The sequence below is a fragment of the Pollachius pollachius genome, assembly GCF_949987615.1.
Source record: "Pollachius pollachius genome assembly, chromosome: 12".
NCBI classification, from domain to species: Eukaryota; Metazoa; Chordata; class Actinopteri; order Gadiformes; family Gadidae; genus Pollachius; species Pollachius pollachius.
In genome coordinates this window covers 6,486,224-6,502,921 of record NC_136945.1, presented here as the reverse complement: position 1 = coordinate 6,502,921, position 16,698 = coordinate 6,486,224, and the positions used below count along the sequence as shown (strand labels likewise).

Sequence of the window (16,698 nt, the reverse complement as noted above, 5' to 3'; positions counted from 1 at the left end):
ACTTAAGTTAGTTTCACCAAACTAGCACTCATATCTCTTTATTTGGTAGTAAACTGAGATGGCTTCCTTAAAATAGCTGTCATTTATTGTTTGTTTATGTAGTTGGATTCACCAAACTAGCTCCCAGAGCTAACAAGCTCTAGTTAGGTCATTAAGCATGTTCATAAAGTAGCTCTCAAACTGACACTTACTCAGGTTAGTTGCTATAGTAACATCATCCAGTAGGTGTTGTCCCTCACCTCGAGGTGTCTCTTCCATCCCTGCATATGGCGGGTCTTATTATGGTCTGGAAAAAAACGCAGACAACAACTTATCCCGTTCAGGTCCTGAAGTGTACACCCAGCGGTCTGACATTCCACCCAGCTCTCGGCTGCTTTAGTCGACGCTGTGGGGATTCGATGAGTCAGGCTCTTACCGAGGCCATGTGGTTTCAGGCAGAGACGCTCCACAGAGCACACACTATAGCTATCTGCTAGCACCCCCCACCCCCCACCCCCCTGGTTTACGCCAACCCTGTCTGCTAGCCACCCCCATCCCCCCCCCGGCTAACCCCAGCCTTGCACTCCGACCATAACCTAGGTTCTAGAACATAACTCGTTTGCACAACAAGGCAAACGACACACACACACACACACACTTATAATAAAGATGTAGGTCAGAAGAAAAAGAGCGACATTTTATTTCCCTACATCAGAGTACTATAAAACAGTACGTTATCCTAACATAGACAAAGCTCAAATATCATGCAACTGTACAAAGCAGAACAGGAGAACAATGTATATTTACATATAGTAAAAAGGACCCTCTTTATAAAGCTCCTAAAGATACAGTAGTCTACAGTAACATCTTTTATAGTTATTCTACTCCCTTTAAGATCCATTATGTCATGTCTAGACCAAATTACCAACCAACAACTAGTTACAGAGTTCTGATACTTCACTGGACGTAGGACTTCCCACCCAGACCCTTTGTACCGACACGAGCACCCTACGTAGAGTCCGGGCCAGAGAGGGGTCAGCAGACATGGTCGACAGCACAACTCCCCTCCTCCTCCAAGTCTCCACCGCTGGAAATCCACAGACCCGAACATCCACTGACTGGTACGGGTTTGGGTCGTTTCCACACACAGTCCATTTCGTCTGGAATGACTCATCTCCGGGAACATAATTATCAGTCCAGCTCGACCAGGACCTCCTCTGGTGAAGAAGACCACCCTCTGCCTCTGTCAGAGGACACGACCCGAGAGGGTTCGGGTTTCACGGCTATTAGCGAGTGGTTTAGAGTTAGAAGGAGGCCATGGGTGCAGAGCAGAGTGATGCCAGGGGTGTAGAGCGATAACAGAGGCGTAGAATGAGGGAAGCCAGGGGGTTCAGAGTCAAATTGAGGCCAGGGGTGTGAGTGTGTCGCTGGGCAGTAGAGGGCGGTGGTGCAGCTGGACTTTACACACGCCGAGGTCGCTGCAGTGCAGGGAGACGCCAGCAGGAGGCTCCTCGTCTCCTAGAACCAGAAACACAGCAGGGGTCTTGTGAGTCCTACTGGTCGGATAGTCCTACTGTACTTCTGCTGGTCTGGAGGTGTCCTACTGGTCTGTTAGTCCTACTGGTCTGTTAGTCTGGCTGGTCTGTTAGTCCGGCTGGTCTATTAGTCCTGCTCGTCTCTCTATCTTCATCTGTATTTTGTACATCTTTGTTTATCTCAATTCTCCCAAACTTCTTCTGTCAAATTAAGTTTTATAAAGGACATACTAATGGAAAACCTACACAAAACATAAACTAGGATACAAATTGATAAAGAAAATGTTACCAAAAAAAAATTAATACAATACAATAAAGATCTTAAAATGTTAACTCTAAAATGTATCTTTATCTCTCTCTATCCACCAGTTTATGCCGCCTTCTATTAGTGGGCTAAAAGTTGAGTGTCTTACCCAACCCAGAGGAAGATGATTCGCTGTCTGCCAGGGAGGCGGAGTCTGTCTGGTCCTGTGACAGACCGTCAAGCAGGGGAATGGACAGCTCTGAGGAGGGAACCGACGAATCGTAGATCCCAGAGTCACGAGGGGGCAGGATCTCTGGAGGAGAGGGCGGGGCTTCTGTCAGCGTAGGTGTGACTGGAAGAGGGGAGGGGCTTGGGTCATCCTGGGGGAGGGAGGGTGTTGAGGAAGAAGAGGAGCCTGAGGGAGATGATGACGAAGGTGGTGCTCTGTGCGAGAGGCCAGATGTTCCAGATGAGGACCTGAGGGAAGACATCATACAGAGTGAGACTCAACCAGAAACTAGGGTATAGCCGTGATGCGTCCACGCATGTAGCAGTATCCTACAGTAGGACTGGTGTAGCTTTAAGAACGACCAAGTCCTGATAAAGAGCCTTTCCCAACTGCAGTACTGTGTAGTAGTTTAGCTTAAACTAGACTTAGACTAAAGGGCTGATTATGGTCCCAAGTTCACGCAACACAAGGGGGTTTACGGACCCGTAACGTCCTAGCGGACCCTCCTTGCGTCCACCGCAAGGGGCTGACGTGCGGCTCCCAAAATATTGTAACCTTCTGTCGAGGCGACGCAGCAGCGAGGGCTGGGATTGGTCCGCTCACTAAAACCTGACGCAGAAAAAAAACAGGTTCATGACTGCGTTGAAGCGTTTGCGCGGTCCTCGCGTTGTGTGACGTGGGACCATAATCAGCCCTTCAGCCCCCCAGAGCCATACTGTAGTACTGGTGTACTTTAGAGAAGGAAAAAGTTCACTTAAGAGTGTCTCTACTCTGCTGTAGTAATGAACTGTAGTGGCACCCTCTGTACTGGTGTACCTTAGAGAAAGACCGGGGGTCGCTCTACTCTACTGTAGTAATGAACTGTAGTAGAACCCTCTGTACTGGTGTACCTTAGAGAAAGACCGGGGGTCGCTCTACTCTACTGTAGTAATGAACTGTAGTAGAACCCTCTGTACTGGTGTACCTTAGAGAAAGACCGGGGGTCGCTCTACTCTACTGTAGTAATGAACTGTAGTAGAACTCTCTGTACTGGTGCACCTTAGAGAAAGACCGGGGGTCACTCTACTCTACTGTAGTAATGAACTGTAGTAGAACCCTCTGTACTGGTGTACCTTAGAGAAAGACCGGGGGTCGCTCTACTCTACTGTAGTAATGAACTGTAGTAGAACCCTCTGTACTGGTGTACCTTAGAGAAAGACCGGGGGTCGCTCTACTCTACTGTAGTAATGAACTGTAGTAGAACCCTCTGTACTGGTGTACCTTAGAGAAAGACCGGGGGTCGCTCTACTCTACTGTAGTAATGAACTGTAGTAGAACCCTCTGTACTGGTGTACCTTAGAGAAAGACCGGGGGTCGCTCTACTCTACTGTAGTAATGAACTGGAGTAGAACCCTCTGTACTACTGGTGTACCTTAGAGAAAGACCGGGGGTCGCTCTACTCTACTGTAGTAATGAACTGTAGTAGAACCCTCTGTACTACTGGTGTACCTTAGAGAAGGAACAACTCCTGCCAAAGAGCACGCGGCCAGTGTGGGGTTGGAGCCGTCCGCCAGGAGGAGCATGTTTCTCTGCAGGAGGTCCCGTCTCCCGCCGGGCGTCTTCACCAACACCTCCCTCAGGACCAGGGAGGACTCCCCCTGGGGCTGGGCCCCTGAGGGGGAGCACGCGGTGGGGGGCGAGGAGCAGGAGGCGGTGGCGGGAGGGCCAGCGTCCTGGTGGTGCAGGGAGAGGTGCTGGTGCATGTTGCAGATGGCCACGTAGAGCGCGCGCCCCGACCGGCTGCGGAAGTAGTTGCGGCGGGAGGCGTTGATGGGCGCGCTGGTGCGGTCCGACGAGTCCCACGCTCCGCCCGGGTGCAGACAGACCACCAGCTGGGACAGCTGGTCCATCAGCTTCAGCCTGGAGACACAACGGCCTCCGTCATCACCGTGGAAACGCTCCTCAGAGACATCAGCCACTGCCACTGGTGATGAGATGAGCCTAGCTTCTTCTCTGGCATTTTAACCACCAACATACGCTCTTATTTACGTTGTTCTTTCTTGCTGATCTGCATCAATTAGTGTTGGGGGACTTCAAATCTTTATCTGAATCGATGTTTACTCTGTAACATGTGTTGTGTGTACCGAATACGTAATCTGTGATAACCTGTGTTAATGAGCGTTACTCTGAGGGGTTACCTAGGCGCCAGGCTGAGCAGCGTGGGCACGTCGTTCTCTGATGAGTAGTCGAAGTACGCGGCCACATAGCGTCCGAGCCCCTCGCCCCCGCCGCCTTCTCCCTGGTTGGCCAATCGCAGCTTCTCCGCAATCATGGCTACGCCTACAATGAACAGGTCACTGCCTGTTCCACCAACGGGTGTGCTGCTGCTGATTCCACGACGACCTACTGGAGTCTTCCCCCGGCAACTCTTCCTCTCTACATGGTAACTACAAGAAGAAGAAGAAGAGGAAGAGAGGCTCACAATCGTACTCCTAACATCATAGAACCAAACTGATGATATGAAATAACTCAAATAGGCTATGTCTCTGTATCTCTGTGGCCTTGTTTACACATGTCTTTCAATGAGACTTTTGTGATCAGATGCACCAGGTGAGAACACAGGACTGACGTCCACCCTTGACAATTGAATTCAAACTATGTGGCCAGATATGTGTTTGGATTACATTTTCCTGCAAAAAAAAAGCCCTTATGTTGTTCTCTTAAATGGTATAAAAAGTTTGTTAAGACGTCAGGTTAATTGTCATCGTTGTCTATGTTCGAAATCAAAATCATCTAATGAAGTCTTACAAATAACAGCAACTTATGCAGTTGGAACATCATTTGGTGTTCATATTAGCATGGCTGAAATACCGAGGTGACTAGAATAACTAAAGACACAATCCCAGTCTGTCTTATGCAGGGACGCGGGCAGACCCCCCCCCCCCCCCCCCGCAGGGGCTGAAACTGCAAGTGAAAAACGTTTTCTGAACAAATCAATATATTTTGTTTTTGAGAGTTCTATTTTATCATACAACATGGTTATCATCAATTATTGACATCCACCCTTTTAATGATATTTATCATATTATAATTTCATTTTAGAACATTGTCTGTGTAGGCTGACGTATGACGCACAACGCAGCACACGCTATGCGCGAAAGATAGATAGAGCTGCAATTTGCAACATGTCCCAGAAGTGAATTTCAGATTTTTTAAATACTGGCCCCAAAAAAGACAAACTTCAGAACCGCTGGCAGCCGACTCCCTGCCAGCGGCCCCCTGTACCCCCACCACTCCTGAGGAGGAGAGTTCAGAGCAGCTATGTAGCAGAGAAAAAGACTGCAGCAATGCTAACCCCCCCTCCGGTCAATCCTATGTTGGAATAATCCCGCCACCCGCGGCACCACCCACTAACTCTGTTGGTGAAGAGCCCTGCCAGGCCACCCAAAGGAGTTTGACTTCCCAGCCAGGTGCTCTGGAAATGAAAACGTATTCTTTAATTTTTACGTTAAGTTCAACTTCTCTATTGTTATGTTAGTTATAATAAGTCAAATTCCTAGGCTTTGACCCTTCAGTCGTAGCAGCAAAAACATAGTAGGCTAGTGTGCGTGTCTTATAGTTAAGTTCAAGTGCCTTGTTCTGTTGCTACCCGTATAGCGTAGCTGTGACCCCGTCCATAATAAATCGTCTTCCGATTAGAAATAAACCTCCATTCCTTGTGTGATCTGTCCATAGCTGAATATGGTACTATGCTGCTTTGACATAAACCATGTTGGTGTTCAACAGGTCTGCTGTAGTGTAAAGCATTTTAAAACTGGTGTAAAATGTTGCTGGCCATATTAATACGAAAACCGTGAATGTTGCGCAGCATTTATTATGACGTCATCATATAGAATTTCTTTCAGCACCCCCAACTCGGACTGACTTCCTGCGTCCCCGGTCTTATGGTGTATTCACGCCAAGTAGAGCTGGCTCTGTGTGTAGGCATGGGGCTTGGTTTTAATAACGTAGCCAGTAGTTTGCCTATATTTTGCCCAGATCGATGTCCACACACCTATGCAATCGGATCAGCGTCCAAGCCTGACACCATCAGGATGTGTTCCCCCGCTCAGTAGAACACAATTTGAGCAAGATCCGATCTGGGACGGTCCGTACCTAACAGTTCTGCGTCCTGTCATGATCGGATGGTAAACGTTGCATTGGAACGACGAGGTTGATGATGAACGTGATGATGAATGAGAGTTAGGGCTAGGGTTCACAGCAGGCCAACGTACCGCAGTCCCCTGGAGCAGATGACGAGGACGTGGTCTGCCTGGTCCAGCTGTCTGCTGAGCCAGCTCATCTGGCCCTCCTTACAGATCTGGAGGTGCTCCCACAGGTCCAGCACCACCTGCAGGGTTCCAACACATGGCTCAGATCTAATACCTCATATCGCACTCCCATTGCCAAATCTCTCTTCTTCAACTTGCTGCCCTAACCCTGTTACCATAGTGACACTACACATGTGATGTAAGCATGGTTATCGCTCCGGAACCTGGTTACCCTGACTAACAGGTTTTTCCTCTGCATCTAAACATGACAGGGGCTGAGAAATAGCCATTAGATGGTACCAAAGAACCCAAACCGTTCCTCTCTCACCTCACACCTGCAGAAGTCCTGCAGGAAGTAGGCGAAGGCCTGGACGACGGAGTTGTGTTGGTCTCCATCTCGGTTGGAGTAGACCACCAACACCTTAGGCCGGGGCCCTGTCCTCTCAACACTCTGAGCTGCGCCGTGATTGGACGACTCGCTGCTGTCCTCGTCCAATTGGCTGTATATGTTTTCTAAGGAAGCAGCAGCAGAGCCATGTTCACTGGAAGTAACTAGTTGGTAGAACTAGATAGGAATAGCTAACTTAGGGTCAAGGTGAGAGGGTTAGTGTTAGTATTAACCTTGTTGTTTCTTGCGGCACATGACTGTGAAGAGCGTCGCGAAGGCTGAGAGGACGACCAGAGGAACTGTGATGGCCATCGCCCTGATAGGCCCCGCCCAGGGGGAGTGGCCTGCAACACAAAACCCTCTAAATATCAAACACACTCAAACACACAAAAAAAAACACACTGCATGCCCATCATACTGCCAATACACGTTTATCACAAAAAAAAAACGTGTGTGTGTCTAACCTTGGCCCACGTAGAATTGCGTCTGTCTCCTTGTCAAATTATTCTCATCTCTTAACTGAGAGTAAGATTGATAGGGAGAAAGAGAGAGATTAACAAAAAAAACAATGAAGAAGAACAATGTCTTTTTTATGTCCCACATTAAACAGGTATTTTATGTGGGACACATGAAAGACCTGTATCAACTGAACAGCCGCTCAGCAGTGAGCACTAATCTCACCTCGATAGCGTAGGTTCCAGGTCCGACGTCCTGCAGGGTACACAAGGTTCTGGGCAGGCTGTAGTTCTACACACATAATCAGATGTTAATCAGTAGTCCTCGACAAATAATCACATGCTAATCAGTAGTCCTATACACATAAGCGTTCAACTGGTGTTCTGCATGCATGATCACAGGTTAATACATAGTCCTACGCACAGTCACATGCTAACCTGTAGTCCTTAATTATCACATGCTAATCGGTAGTCCTTCCAGGTCACATGTAAATCTGTAGTTCTAAACAGAAATCACTTGTGAGAGGTGAGAGGATGTGGTGAAGGTGTCTTACAGGGGTACAGCGCTGCGTCCTGAATGGTCCTTCCTGTCGTAGTTTGAAGTACAGGAAGTAGGCAGCAAAGCCAAACGTGGAGGGGGCATGGTCAAACGCCACATGCAAATTACTGCCATTCTGAGACACATTCAGAGTCCTGGGCTTCCAATCTGCAGAGGTTACAATTATATTATTAGAAGATTTTCTTTAACTTGTCCTAATCAAATGACATGCGTGTATGTACTTACATGGTTTACATGCCAAATTTTCTGGACCCAAGAGCAGTTCACAGGCTGTGAAACACACACACAAACACATTCTTGTACACTTTAATCAGGCGTGAAAAGTTGATTCGCTTTTTTAAGCCTGACTACAGCCTGTGTTTTTCCTAATTTATCTTCATTAAATCATATAGGATAGGTTATTATGCAAGAACAGGAGTCATTCCATCTTGTTCAACAAGCTGTAATTATGACAATGTCTTGGAACAAATATCTAAGTTAAATAAAAATAAAAACAAATAGCTATTGACCCTGATATAGGCAACATTTCACAGAAAAGACAATATTTATCATCATATTATATGCTCAAAGTTAAGTAATGCAGCATTGAATTTCCCTTATTGTTGCAGTCTTATTTCAACGGGCAATGTCCTGGCTGCATTTGATATGCTGCAATGGCAGGGGTATGTATGATTGGCGGTCATGTGCCCACTCACAGTTGGTCCTGAGGAAGGAGGGCGGGAAGGTGTCGTTCATCAGTGTGGGGAACGGGACCACGCGCACCAGGTAGTCTGTTTCAAAGTTCAACCCATGGAACGCCAGGCTGCTCAGCTTCTAACAGGAAACAGTTTGGAATCAACCTCCTGGCTCTACACAGTTTGAATTCCTGTCTGAACACGGCACGCATCAGCGTACCGTGAGTATTATGGCGCATTTCCACCGGAGGGTGCGATCGGTTCAGTCTGCAAAGGTGTGGCAGTGGTCGTGTTTCCACCGCCAAAAGTGGCCGTGATCCGGACTGAGCCGTACTCGTCTCGCAGTACTCCTCCGTTTGGGTACTGAGACGCCTGAAAGGGTGCCGGCGAGATTGTTCGTCCAATGATTGGGCGACAGTATCGTCAGAATCGTCAGCGAGGTATTTCTGTGCAACTGCGAGAGCTTAGTTCATTGAAGAAAATTACACACAAAAGTTTAACGTCCGCTTGGACGTCCTACATTGTTGTTCTTTTATTTTGTCGCGTTCTTCTTTTTCCTTGGATTTAATAGCAGGTTACACTGTGACGGGCTGCTATGAGGTCCCGATGCTTACGTAGCTGCCGCGGCTATCGCCATCCGGCTTAAACCCCGGCCTACCACAAGGGTACTGTCGGCGGAGGAAACGCGAGCCATAACTGAGCTGGGCTATACCGCACCCTCACTACTGGGCTGAGGCGCGCTGGGTCCTAAGCGTACCCGCCGCTGGAGAAGCGCCATTAGCGTACCGTGTTCCTGTAGTTGAAGGTTAGCTGTCGGGGGTCTTTGAGGATCAGATGTTGACACTGTTTCCCCTCGGGGTCCTTCTCCTCCACGTACACCCTAAACCCACGCACATGTTCGATACCTGCACACAAAAAGACAGACAGACAGACAGATAGGGAGATGGGGAGACAGAGACACAGGCAGACAGACAGACTATTAGGGGCAGAAGAAGAGGAGGAATGTAACTCCATACCTCCACCAGGCTCTCGGATAGCATCTCTCCACCCACACCTTGTGGGGGAGGGGTATGTATATGTGGTAAAACTGGTTTTTCTTGCCTCCGGCCAAATACCACAGAACACTCACATGCACACACACACACTTTTGTTGAGGGAGAGAGAATTACTTTACAGCATCGCTCACTTCTAGTATACATGTTAATATAGTGTTTCACTATACTTTTTTTGTTGGGCCCCCCCTTTGATAAACTAAGTAATGCCGCCCCCTCCCCAACCCACACAAACACACACACATGTTCCTGGAAAAAGGAAATGTATTTGTTGGGTATACAAAGAGGCATTACTGCCCTCCAATTGAATTTAGAACCCCTAGCTCAGTCGTAAGTCAGTAAGCCGTGCATTGTAAAAAAATAACTAATAATTTACCACAATCTTGCCTCTATTGCACATAAGCGTAATGTGGATGTGGCCTTTTGAAAACAAGTCTCAACATTTCAGAGGTGTGCAGACCACCACATGAACCGTGTGTGAGGGCCATGATAACATCCTTTTTGGTACACGATGAATCATTGGCAGTTCACGGACGGTGGCTTTAAAGTTCACTTACACACGCAGTCATTGAATTTCTCTATTTACATCTCTTGTGTGCAGCTCATTCTGAATTGTTTGTTCCGCCTGTGATTTGTCTTCATACAGTCTGCGATAGAAAGACAGATAGAAGGGTGGCTGGACGGACAGGAAGTCAGACAGATAGAGATAGAAAGAGGTTGTAAGACAGGTAGAGAGACAAGTGGAGACAGACATGCAGACAGTCAAACAGACAGACAGACAGAAAGTCAGTCAGACAGGTAGAGAGACAAATAGAGACAGATAGAAAGGAAGTCCGACAGCTAGGTGTTCAGAGAGGTAGAGACTAGAGAGACAGACAGGTTGTCAGGCAGGTAGACAGACAGAAGTCGTACAAGTAGAGAGACAGACAGGTTGTAAGAAAGGTAGATAGACAGAAGTCGGACAAGTGGAGAGACAGACAGGCTGTCAGACAGGAAGACAGACAAGTAGAGAGACAGACAGGTGGTCAGACAGGTAGACAGACAGAAGTCGGACAAGTAGAGAGACAGACAGACAGGTACCTAGAGGGCTGGGGTTCCAGTTGACGATAACTGCCAGGCGGTCCTCACAGGTCAGGTGACTGTAGGAGACATTGAGGACCTCATGGATCACATGTTTACCTAGAGGCAGGGAGGAGCAGTCTGCACACACACACAGTGGATCAGTAGATAGGAAAACCAGATGGACAGATTGTTGTTAAAGTTATTATATTCCTGTTCTCCGGAGGAACCACCCCTCCCCTGCTCCACTTCTCCTCCCCCTCTTCCTGTCCATCAAAAGAAGGAAAGAGGATTAGTCAGTCGTGTCTAAGACCCCCCCCCCCCCCCATCCTTCCTCTTTTCTGCTCCTCTCCCCGTTCATGGCTGAGCGGCTCTCCTCTCCCTCATCATCATTCAATGAATAGAGGAAAGATCACCCAGTTGTGTCCAGTCTTTAAATACCTGGAGGTCACACACACACACACACACACACACACACACACACACACACACACACACACACACACACACACACACACACACACACACACACACACACACACACACACACACACACAGCTTTTCTGGCTGACAGTCAGGGACAAAAGGGGAGGGATCAGGAACTTGACTTTTAGGGAAAATAACAAAGAAAGAGGGGGAGGAGGGAGAGGAGGAAGTGTCCCCGAACCTGCATATACCGTACCATCTCATACACACCAAACTGCCCGCATGTGTTGATATATTTATACATTTATTCATTCATATTTATCTATCTGAAGTCACAAATCCTTTTGCATTAGAAATTGAAAACTTTTAATGTTTTAAAATAATCTAAAGTTATCAATTCAAAATTTCAGAGAGGCAGACAGAGACACAGACAGATAGCTATCTTACGCTCTGTTTTGAAGGTGACTCCCAGCCTCTTCAGTCCACCAGAAGGAGCAGAAACAACCTGATAGAGGGACAAGAGAGAAACAGACAGGTGAGAGACAGGTAAGAGACAGACGTGTTTGAGACAGCCAGGGGAGACAGACAGGAAAGAGACATACAGGTGAGAGACAGACGGGGGAGAGACAGATGTGATGCAAGCGGTTGGCTGCCTCCTCCCCAAACTCCAGGAGATAACAGAGTAGTGGAAAGAAGAACAAAAAGAGGTTACATCGTGTTTCCGTTCCGCACCTGGAGCCACTTAGCCTCATCAGGAACAAGACCCCTCGTGTGTGTGTGTGTGTGTGTATCATTTCCAGATGTGTTAATGAGGTCATATAGCTAATGACCTGCACAGCAGGTTGTATATTTACACGTGTATACATGTATATGAGAATGTAGCTATGTAGGTCACAACGATCAGCAAATGTGTGTATCTAATGATCGTAATGTCTTCAGTATGATCGCTCGTGCTCTTGTTTACATTGTAGAGGTTATTATCTACACGCACACTTGTGTACCAGTCCCAGAGTCACGTGGCTGTGGAGACACATGCTTTTAATCCCCCCTCCCCCCTCATCCTGTCCCTCCAAAAGCACTGCAGGGAAGCCCCATTCACAAAGCCTGTGTGTGTGCCCTGTTCAGGACCAGCCAACCATAGACTTTCCCACAGCAGAGACAAAACCTGCCACACACACACACACACACACACACACACACACACACAAACACACACAGGTGATGTCATGAACTTTAATAGGACATTATGATGCGTGGTGTGACATCACTAATAATTTTATGAGGCCACATGTTAACCTGTACAGCCAGTTCGCAGCTGTCAATCCCAGTGGCGATAGGACACACAAACGAACGTTTAACATATCACTATATGTAAATCTGCGTGGCGTTTCATGTTGAGCAGAGACGAGACATGAACCAACATATGCAGCTGTGCTTGTAAACGTACCCGTCTTGTTACGCAAGCATTCAGTAATAATTCTCCCGTGATGTAAATCATCAACTGTTCAACGGATCCAGTTGTGATAAACCCAACGCAATCTATGTTGTGGTTGGATTTAGCACAGAGGTAACTTCTTTAACTGAACGATCTTCTCTTGAATAACCTGGTTACCGTAGTGACCATGTTAACACGACAGTCTGCATGTTAAAATGATGACTGCAACTTAATTGTTTCTTTGTTCTAAAGCGGGCCGCATACTTCCAACTAACTAGTTTTTTTTCTGCTTTTCCGGCTGGCTGAGATCATTGAAGTCCTTCACAGACTTGTAAAGGACTTGTTATATACTTGTGCATTTCGGTTCAGTCACTGAAGTTTCCTCTATGGAGACCAGTGGTCTCTCCATGGAGACAGGTGATCACATCTGAATAAATCATGCTTCTCTAACCAATCACACAGAATGTTTGCATCGCTGTCATCTGCTGAGATTCCGGCCAAATCTTGGGAGGTGCAATCAGAGCCCAAAATCATTTTCGGCACAATACGTTCTTTTGGTTTCTCCACCATCACTACATATTGTTCTTACGAGCTGTAAAATCCTTAAAGCATTAAGTGCTGACCACTTATCCGGGGTAGCGCTGTGTGTGTCCAGGCGGGGGTACCCCAGCATCAACAGAACCCTAACCCTGCGGTCAGACAGGAAGCATAATGTCTCAGGGTCATGACCCCAGCCTCCAGACTTAGTCATGTGTTCAAAGAGGAGTCTTCTTATAGGAGACCTGGCCTTGTTCTGACTCTGGGGAAGGTTAGGGGTCAGGGGTTAGAGGTCACAAAGCCTTTCAGTGTCTGGTTCAAGAGCACTCGGGCAGAACAACACCCCCTCAATCCCCCCCCCCCCTAGAATAAATGGATATTATGTGAGTCAAGACAAACCTAAGGTGTTTAAATGATTAATGAGATTACAATTTGACTGCTAACCTTGACCAGATCAGATTCATAGCTAAAACCTGGGTCTCAGTGTCACCTACAAATTAACACTCTGGGTATCAACATAACCTCTGTGTCTACACCCTGGGTCTCCAAGATCCCTCCTTATCCACACCCTGGGTCTCTGTGTCCCCTCTGTAACTAGACCTTGTGTCTTTATGTCACCCCAGTAGCTGGACCCTGGGTCTCTCAGTCCCCTCCTAAACCACTACCTGGGTCTCCCAGTCCCCTCCTAAACCACTACCTGGGTCTCTCAGTCCCCTCCTAAACCACTACCTGGGTCTCCCAGTCCCCTCCTAAACCACTACCTGGGTCTCTGTGTCCCCTCCTAAACCACTACCTGGGTCTCCCAGTCCCCTCCTTAACCACTACCTGGGTCTCCCAGTCCCCTCCTAAACCACTACCTGGGTCTCCCAGTCCCCTCCTAAACCACTACCTGGGTCTCCCAGTCCCCTCCTAAACCACTACCTGGGTCTCTCAGTCGCCTCCTAAACCACTACCTGGGTCTCTGTGTCCCCTCCTTAACCACTACCTGGGTCTCCCAGTCCCCTCCTTAACCACTACCTGGGTCTCCCAGTCCCCTCCTAAACCACTACCTGGGTCTCCCAGTCCCCTCCTAAACCACTACCTGGGTCTCCCAGTCCCCTCCTAAACCACTACCTGGGTCTCCCAGTCCCCTCCTAAACCACTACCTGGGTCTCTCAGTCCCCTCCTTAGCTACAGCCTTGGTCTCTACGTCACCTCTGTTGCTGCTCCCTGGCTCTTTACATCCTCTCCTTAACTACCCCCTGGGACTCCGTGTCCCCCTTGAACCGCACCCTGGGTCTCTATACAGCCCCTATATACAAAGGTCCGGAGAAGAAGCTATTAAGAAGATCTCATTATGTTGCCGTTGCTTTTTTAACACAGAGCCAAATAAACCGGGCATAATGCACCCCTGTTTTTTTTTTATATATAACATAAGCAACAGACAACCGTGTCAGCATCTTACGTGATGCACACGATATGCACCAGGGCAGCGAAATGCTTAATTTCCCAGAGGTTTGGTCTCTCTCTCTCTCTCACGCACGCACGCACGCACACACGCACACACGCACACACACACACCATCACAGCCCTGCCTGGCCCGGCCATCCCTTTCAGAAGGTGAAATAACAGCGCAACAATCATGCCTTCATCAGGCTGTGTAAAGGGGGCTTATGTCACCTCTTTGAGGCCCAACGCCTTGGGCCTCAAAACACACTAATAAACACAACACAACAAAACGCGATGAAGCACTACACAACAACAAACACAACACATCCACAATCACAACAAGAGTCTAAAAAACACAGCACACTAAAAAACACAACACACTTACAACAACGCACTCTCAAACACAAAAACACAGTAAAAAACACAACAAAACACAAAACACTCACAAGTCTAAAAAACACAGCACACTAATATACAAAAAACCTTACAAACACAACAACACAATAACAAACACAACGCAGCTAAACACACTAACAAACACAACACACTACCAAACCCAACAAACCCGTAACAAACACAACAGTCAAAAAAACACAGCACACTAAAAACACAACACACACTGACAAACACAAAAACTCTAAAGAGGTAACTCCTGGGGGAAGGACTTCATGCCCACATCCTCCTGCTCCTTTGATCTGGGAGGAGGTGTGTGTGGTGGGGGTTAGGGGGGAGATAATGAGTGTGTGTGGGGCGTGGGGGGGGGCAGGAAGGAATGTTTCAGCAGGGTAAACAGTGTGAACTTCCTGTGGAAATCACTTAAAACACACACACACACACACACACACACACACACACACACACACACACACACACACACACACACACACACACACACACACGATCTGTGTTGCTGAGTTATCGAACCCGGTTCCTCCTCGTTTTGTTTTAACCGCTCCTCTATAAAGCTTCACACAAAGTCTCTTCCGGACGCATAATACACCGCTAAACAATACATTAAAAGCCTGACATTCAGCACACTCAGCTTCTGTTAAAGTCATCAGCGGTTCGAGTCCTGAAACTGGAGTTCCCCCCCCCCCCCGAGCCCACCTGGTCCCACCAGACCCTGGCGTGAGCAGATGGTTGAGAATGAGAAAGAAGAAAGCTTCACAGTTTTTATGAGAAATATTTAGAAAGATAACTCAAACTCAAAACTGGTAAAAAAAGATAACCACAATGGTATAAACTAATATAACTGTTGTCTACTAAAACAAATGATCTAAACCTAACTTGTTATTTGAGACGACAGTAGGTAACCCGGTGGAGATGTTACATGCTGAAATGTCTTCCCACAGGTACAAAGTTAAACGATAACATTCCTGACCACAAAAGTTGGCTTAAACATCTGGTCTACTAAGAAAATAAGAAATAACCGTGCGAACACGCAAGCAACTCAATGATCCGTCGAGAGGAACATCGACAGTCAACAATAGTTAGGAGTTCACTTTGTTCATGCAAATTCTAACCGAGAAGGCAGAGGATTTCCGACCGTCAGACTCTCCGGTTGGTCGGCTGCAGGTTCTACCGTTGGGGTGTGTCGAGGATTTTTGCTGTTTTTACCTGCGAGTTGCAAGGGTCCGGGTCAGAGGTCCACCCCGGGGTACACAGGAGAGACAGAGTAGCCAGGAGGGGAAGGACAATCCGCGGAATCGCCATCTCCTCCCAGTGGTCTGCAGTCTCGGGTCTGCTGCTCGGATCTGACTCTGCTGAGTTGGATAGTTGGGAAAGTTAAACCATCCACTAGGGGGCGACAGGTATTGAAAATATTTTGGTACATGGATTTTTTTCTGTATTTAGGTTTTGTCGATTTTAATAATTTTCGAATTATTTATTCTACTACTGTCCTGTGTTTTCTGACACCCTTATATGATAGTACAGTCTAGAAGAGTTTAAATATTTTAAATTTGCATTATAATTAGACTTTAAAAATTCCATACGTTATGATTCTCTTTATTTAGACCTACTTTATAATTTATAATTAATTACTGCGGTACTTTAATATTAGGTGGGGGCATTAGGATTCAGCCAAAAGTGTAGGTCTCTACTGTTTCAATGTGCGTCATTCACACTTGGTTTGCTTAACAAACCCCTATTTTCTCAACAGTACCGGTATGTCGTTTTGTTACCTTAAAAAAGAATAAGTTATAATTTTCCGTAATGCTTGAGTAAATATGCAAGAAGAGTGAACACTGTTGAGCTGGTACTGTCTGTGGAAAAGGGGAAAAAAGTGCTGTTATGTTTGTGAGCGGTTCCTGGTGGTGAAAAGTGGTATAACATTGAAACCCATGGCGTGGTTTTGACCATATCACTAGCATCGGCGATAATGTCGACATGTCCTGTGTTATACACTTG

The 16,698-nt window shown here is 47.2% G+C and overlaps 1 protein-coding gene across 2 annotated transcripts; it reads right to left on the bottom strand.

Annotated features, from left to right (window-relative positions):
* Window positions 1-655: 655 nt before the first annotated feature.
* On the bottom strand, window positions 656-16,057 carry il17rd (interleukin 17 receptor D). Of its 2 annotated transcripts, none has more exons than XM_079748102.1 (16): window positions 15,907-16,057; window positions 11,337-11,394; window positions 10,485-10,604; window positions 9,139-9,257; window positions 8,374-8,491; window positions 7,904-7,948; window positions 7,674-7,825; window positions 7,346-7,411; window positions 7,129-7,183; window positions 6,898-7,008; window positions 6,605-6,789; window positions 6,241-6,356; window positions 4,165-4,413; window positions 3,476-3,886; window positions 1,928-2,235; window positions 656-1,497 (listed from the first exon to the last, which is right to left on the bottom strand). In XM_079748102.1, the coding sequence occupies exons 1-16, from the start codon at window positions 16,000-16,002 to the stop codon at window positions 1,376-1,378; spliced, it is 2,331 nt and encodes a 776-aa protein (XP_079604228.1). In that variant the 5' UTR covers window positions 16,003-16,057; the 3' UTR covers window positions 656-1,375. The 2 variants fall into 2 exon arrangements, with proteins under 2 accessions (XP_079604228.1, XP_079604229.1); XM_079748103.1 differs by having other exon boundaries at window positions 8,374-8,488.
* Window positions 16,058-16,698: the final 641 nt, after the last annotated feature.

Coding starts and splice junctions, on each gene's coding strand:
- il17rd (XM_079748102.1), bottom strand. CDS start 16,002: ATGGCGATTCCGCGGATTGTCCTTCCCCTCCTGGCTACTCTGTCTCTC. Junction 3,887..4,164: donor CTGCTCAGCCTGGCGCCTAG/GTAACCCCTCAG, acceptor TTGTGTCTCCAG/GCTGAAGCTGATGGACCAGC. Junction 2,236..3,475: donor GGAGTTGTTCCTTCTCTAAG/GTACACCAGTAG, acceptor GTCTTCCCTCAG/GTCCTCATCTGGAACATCTG.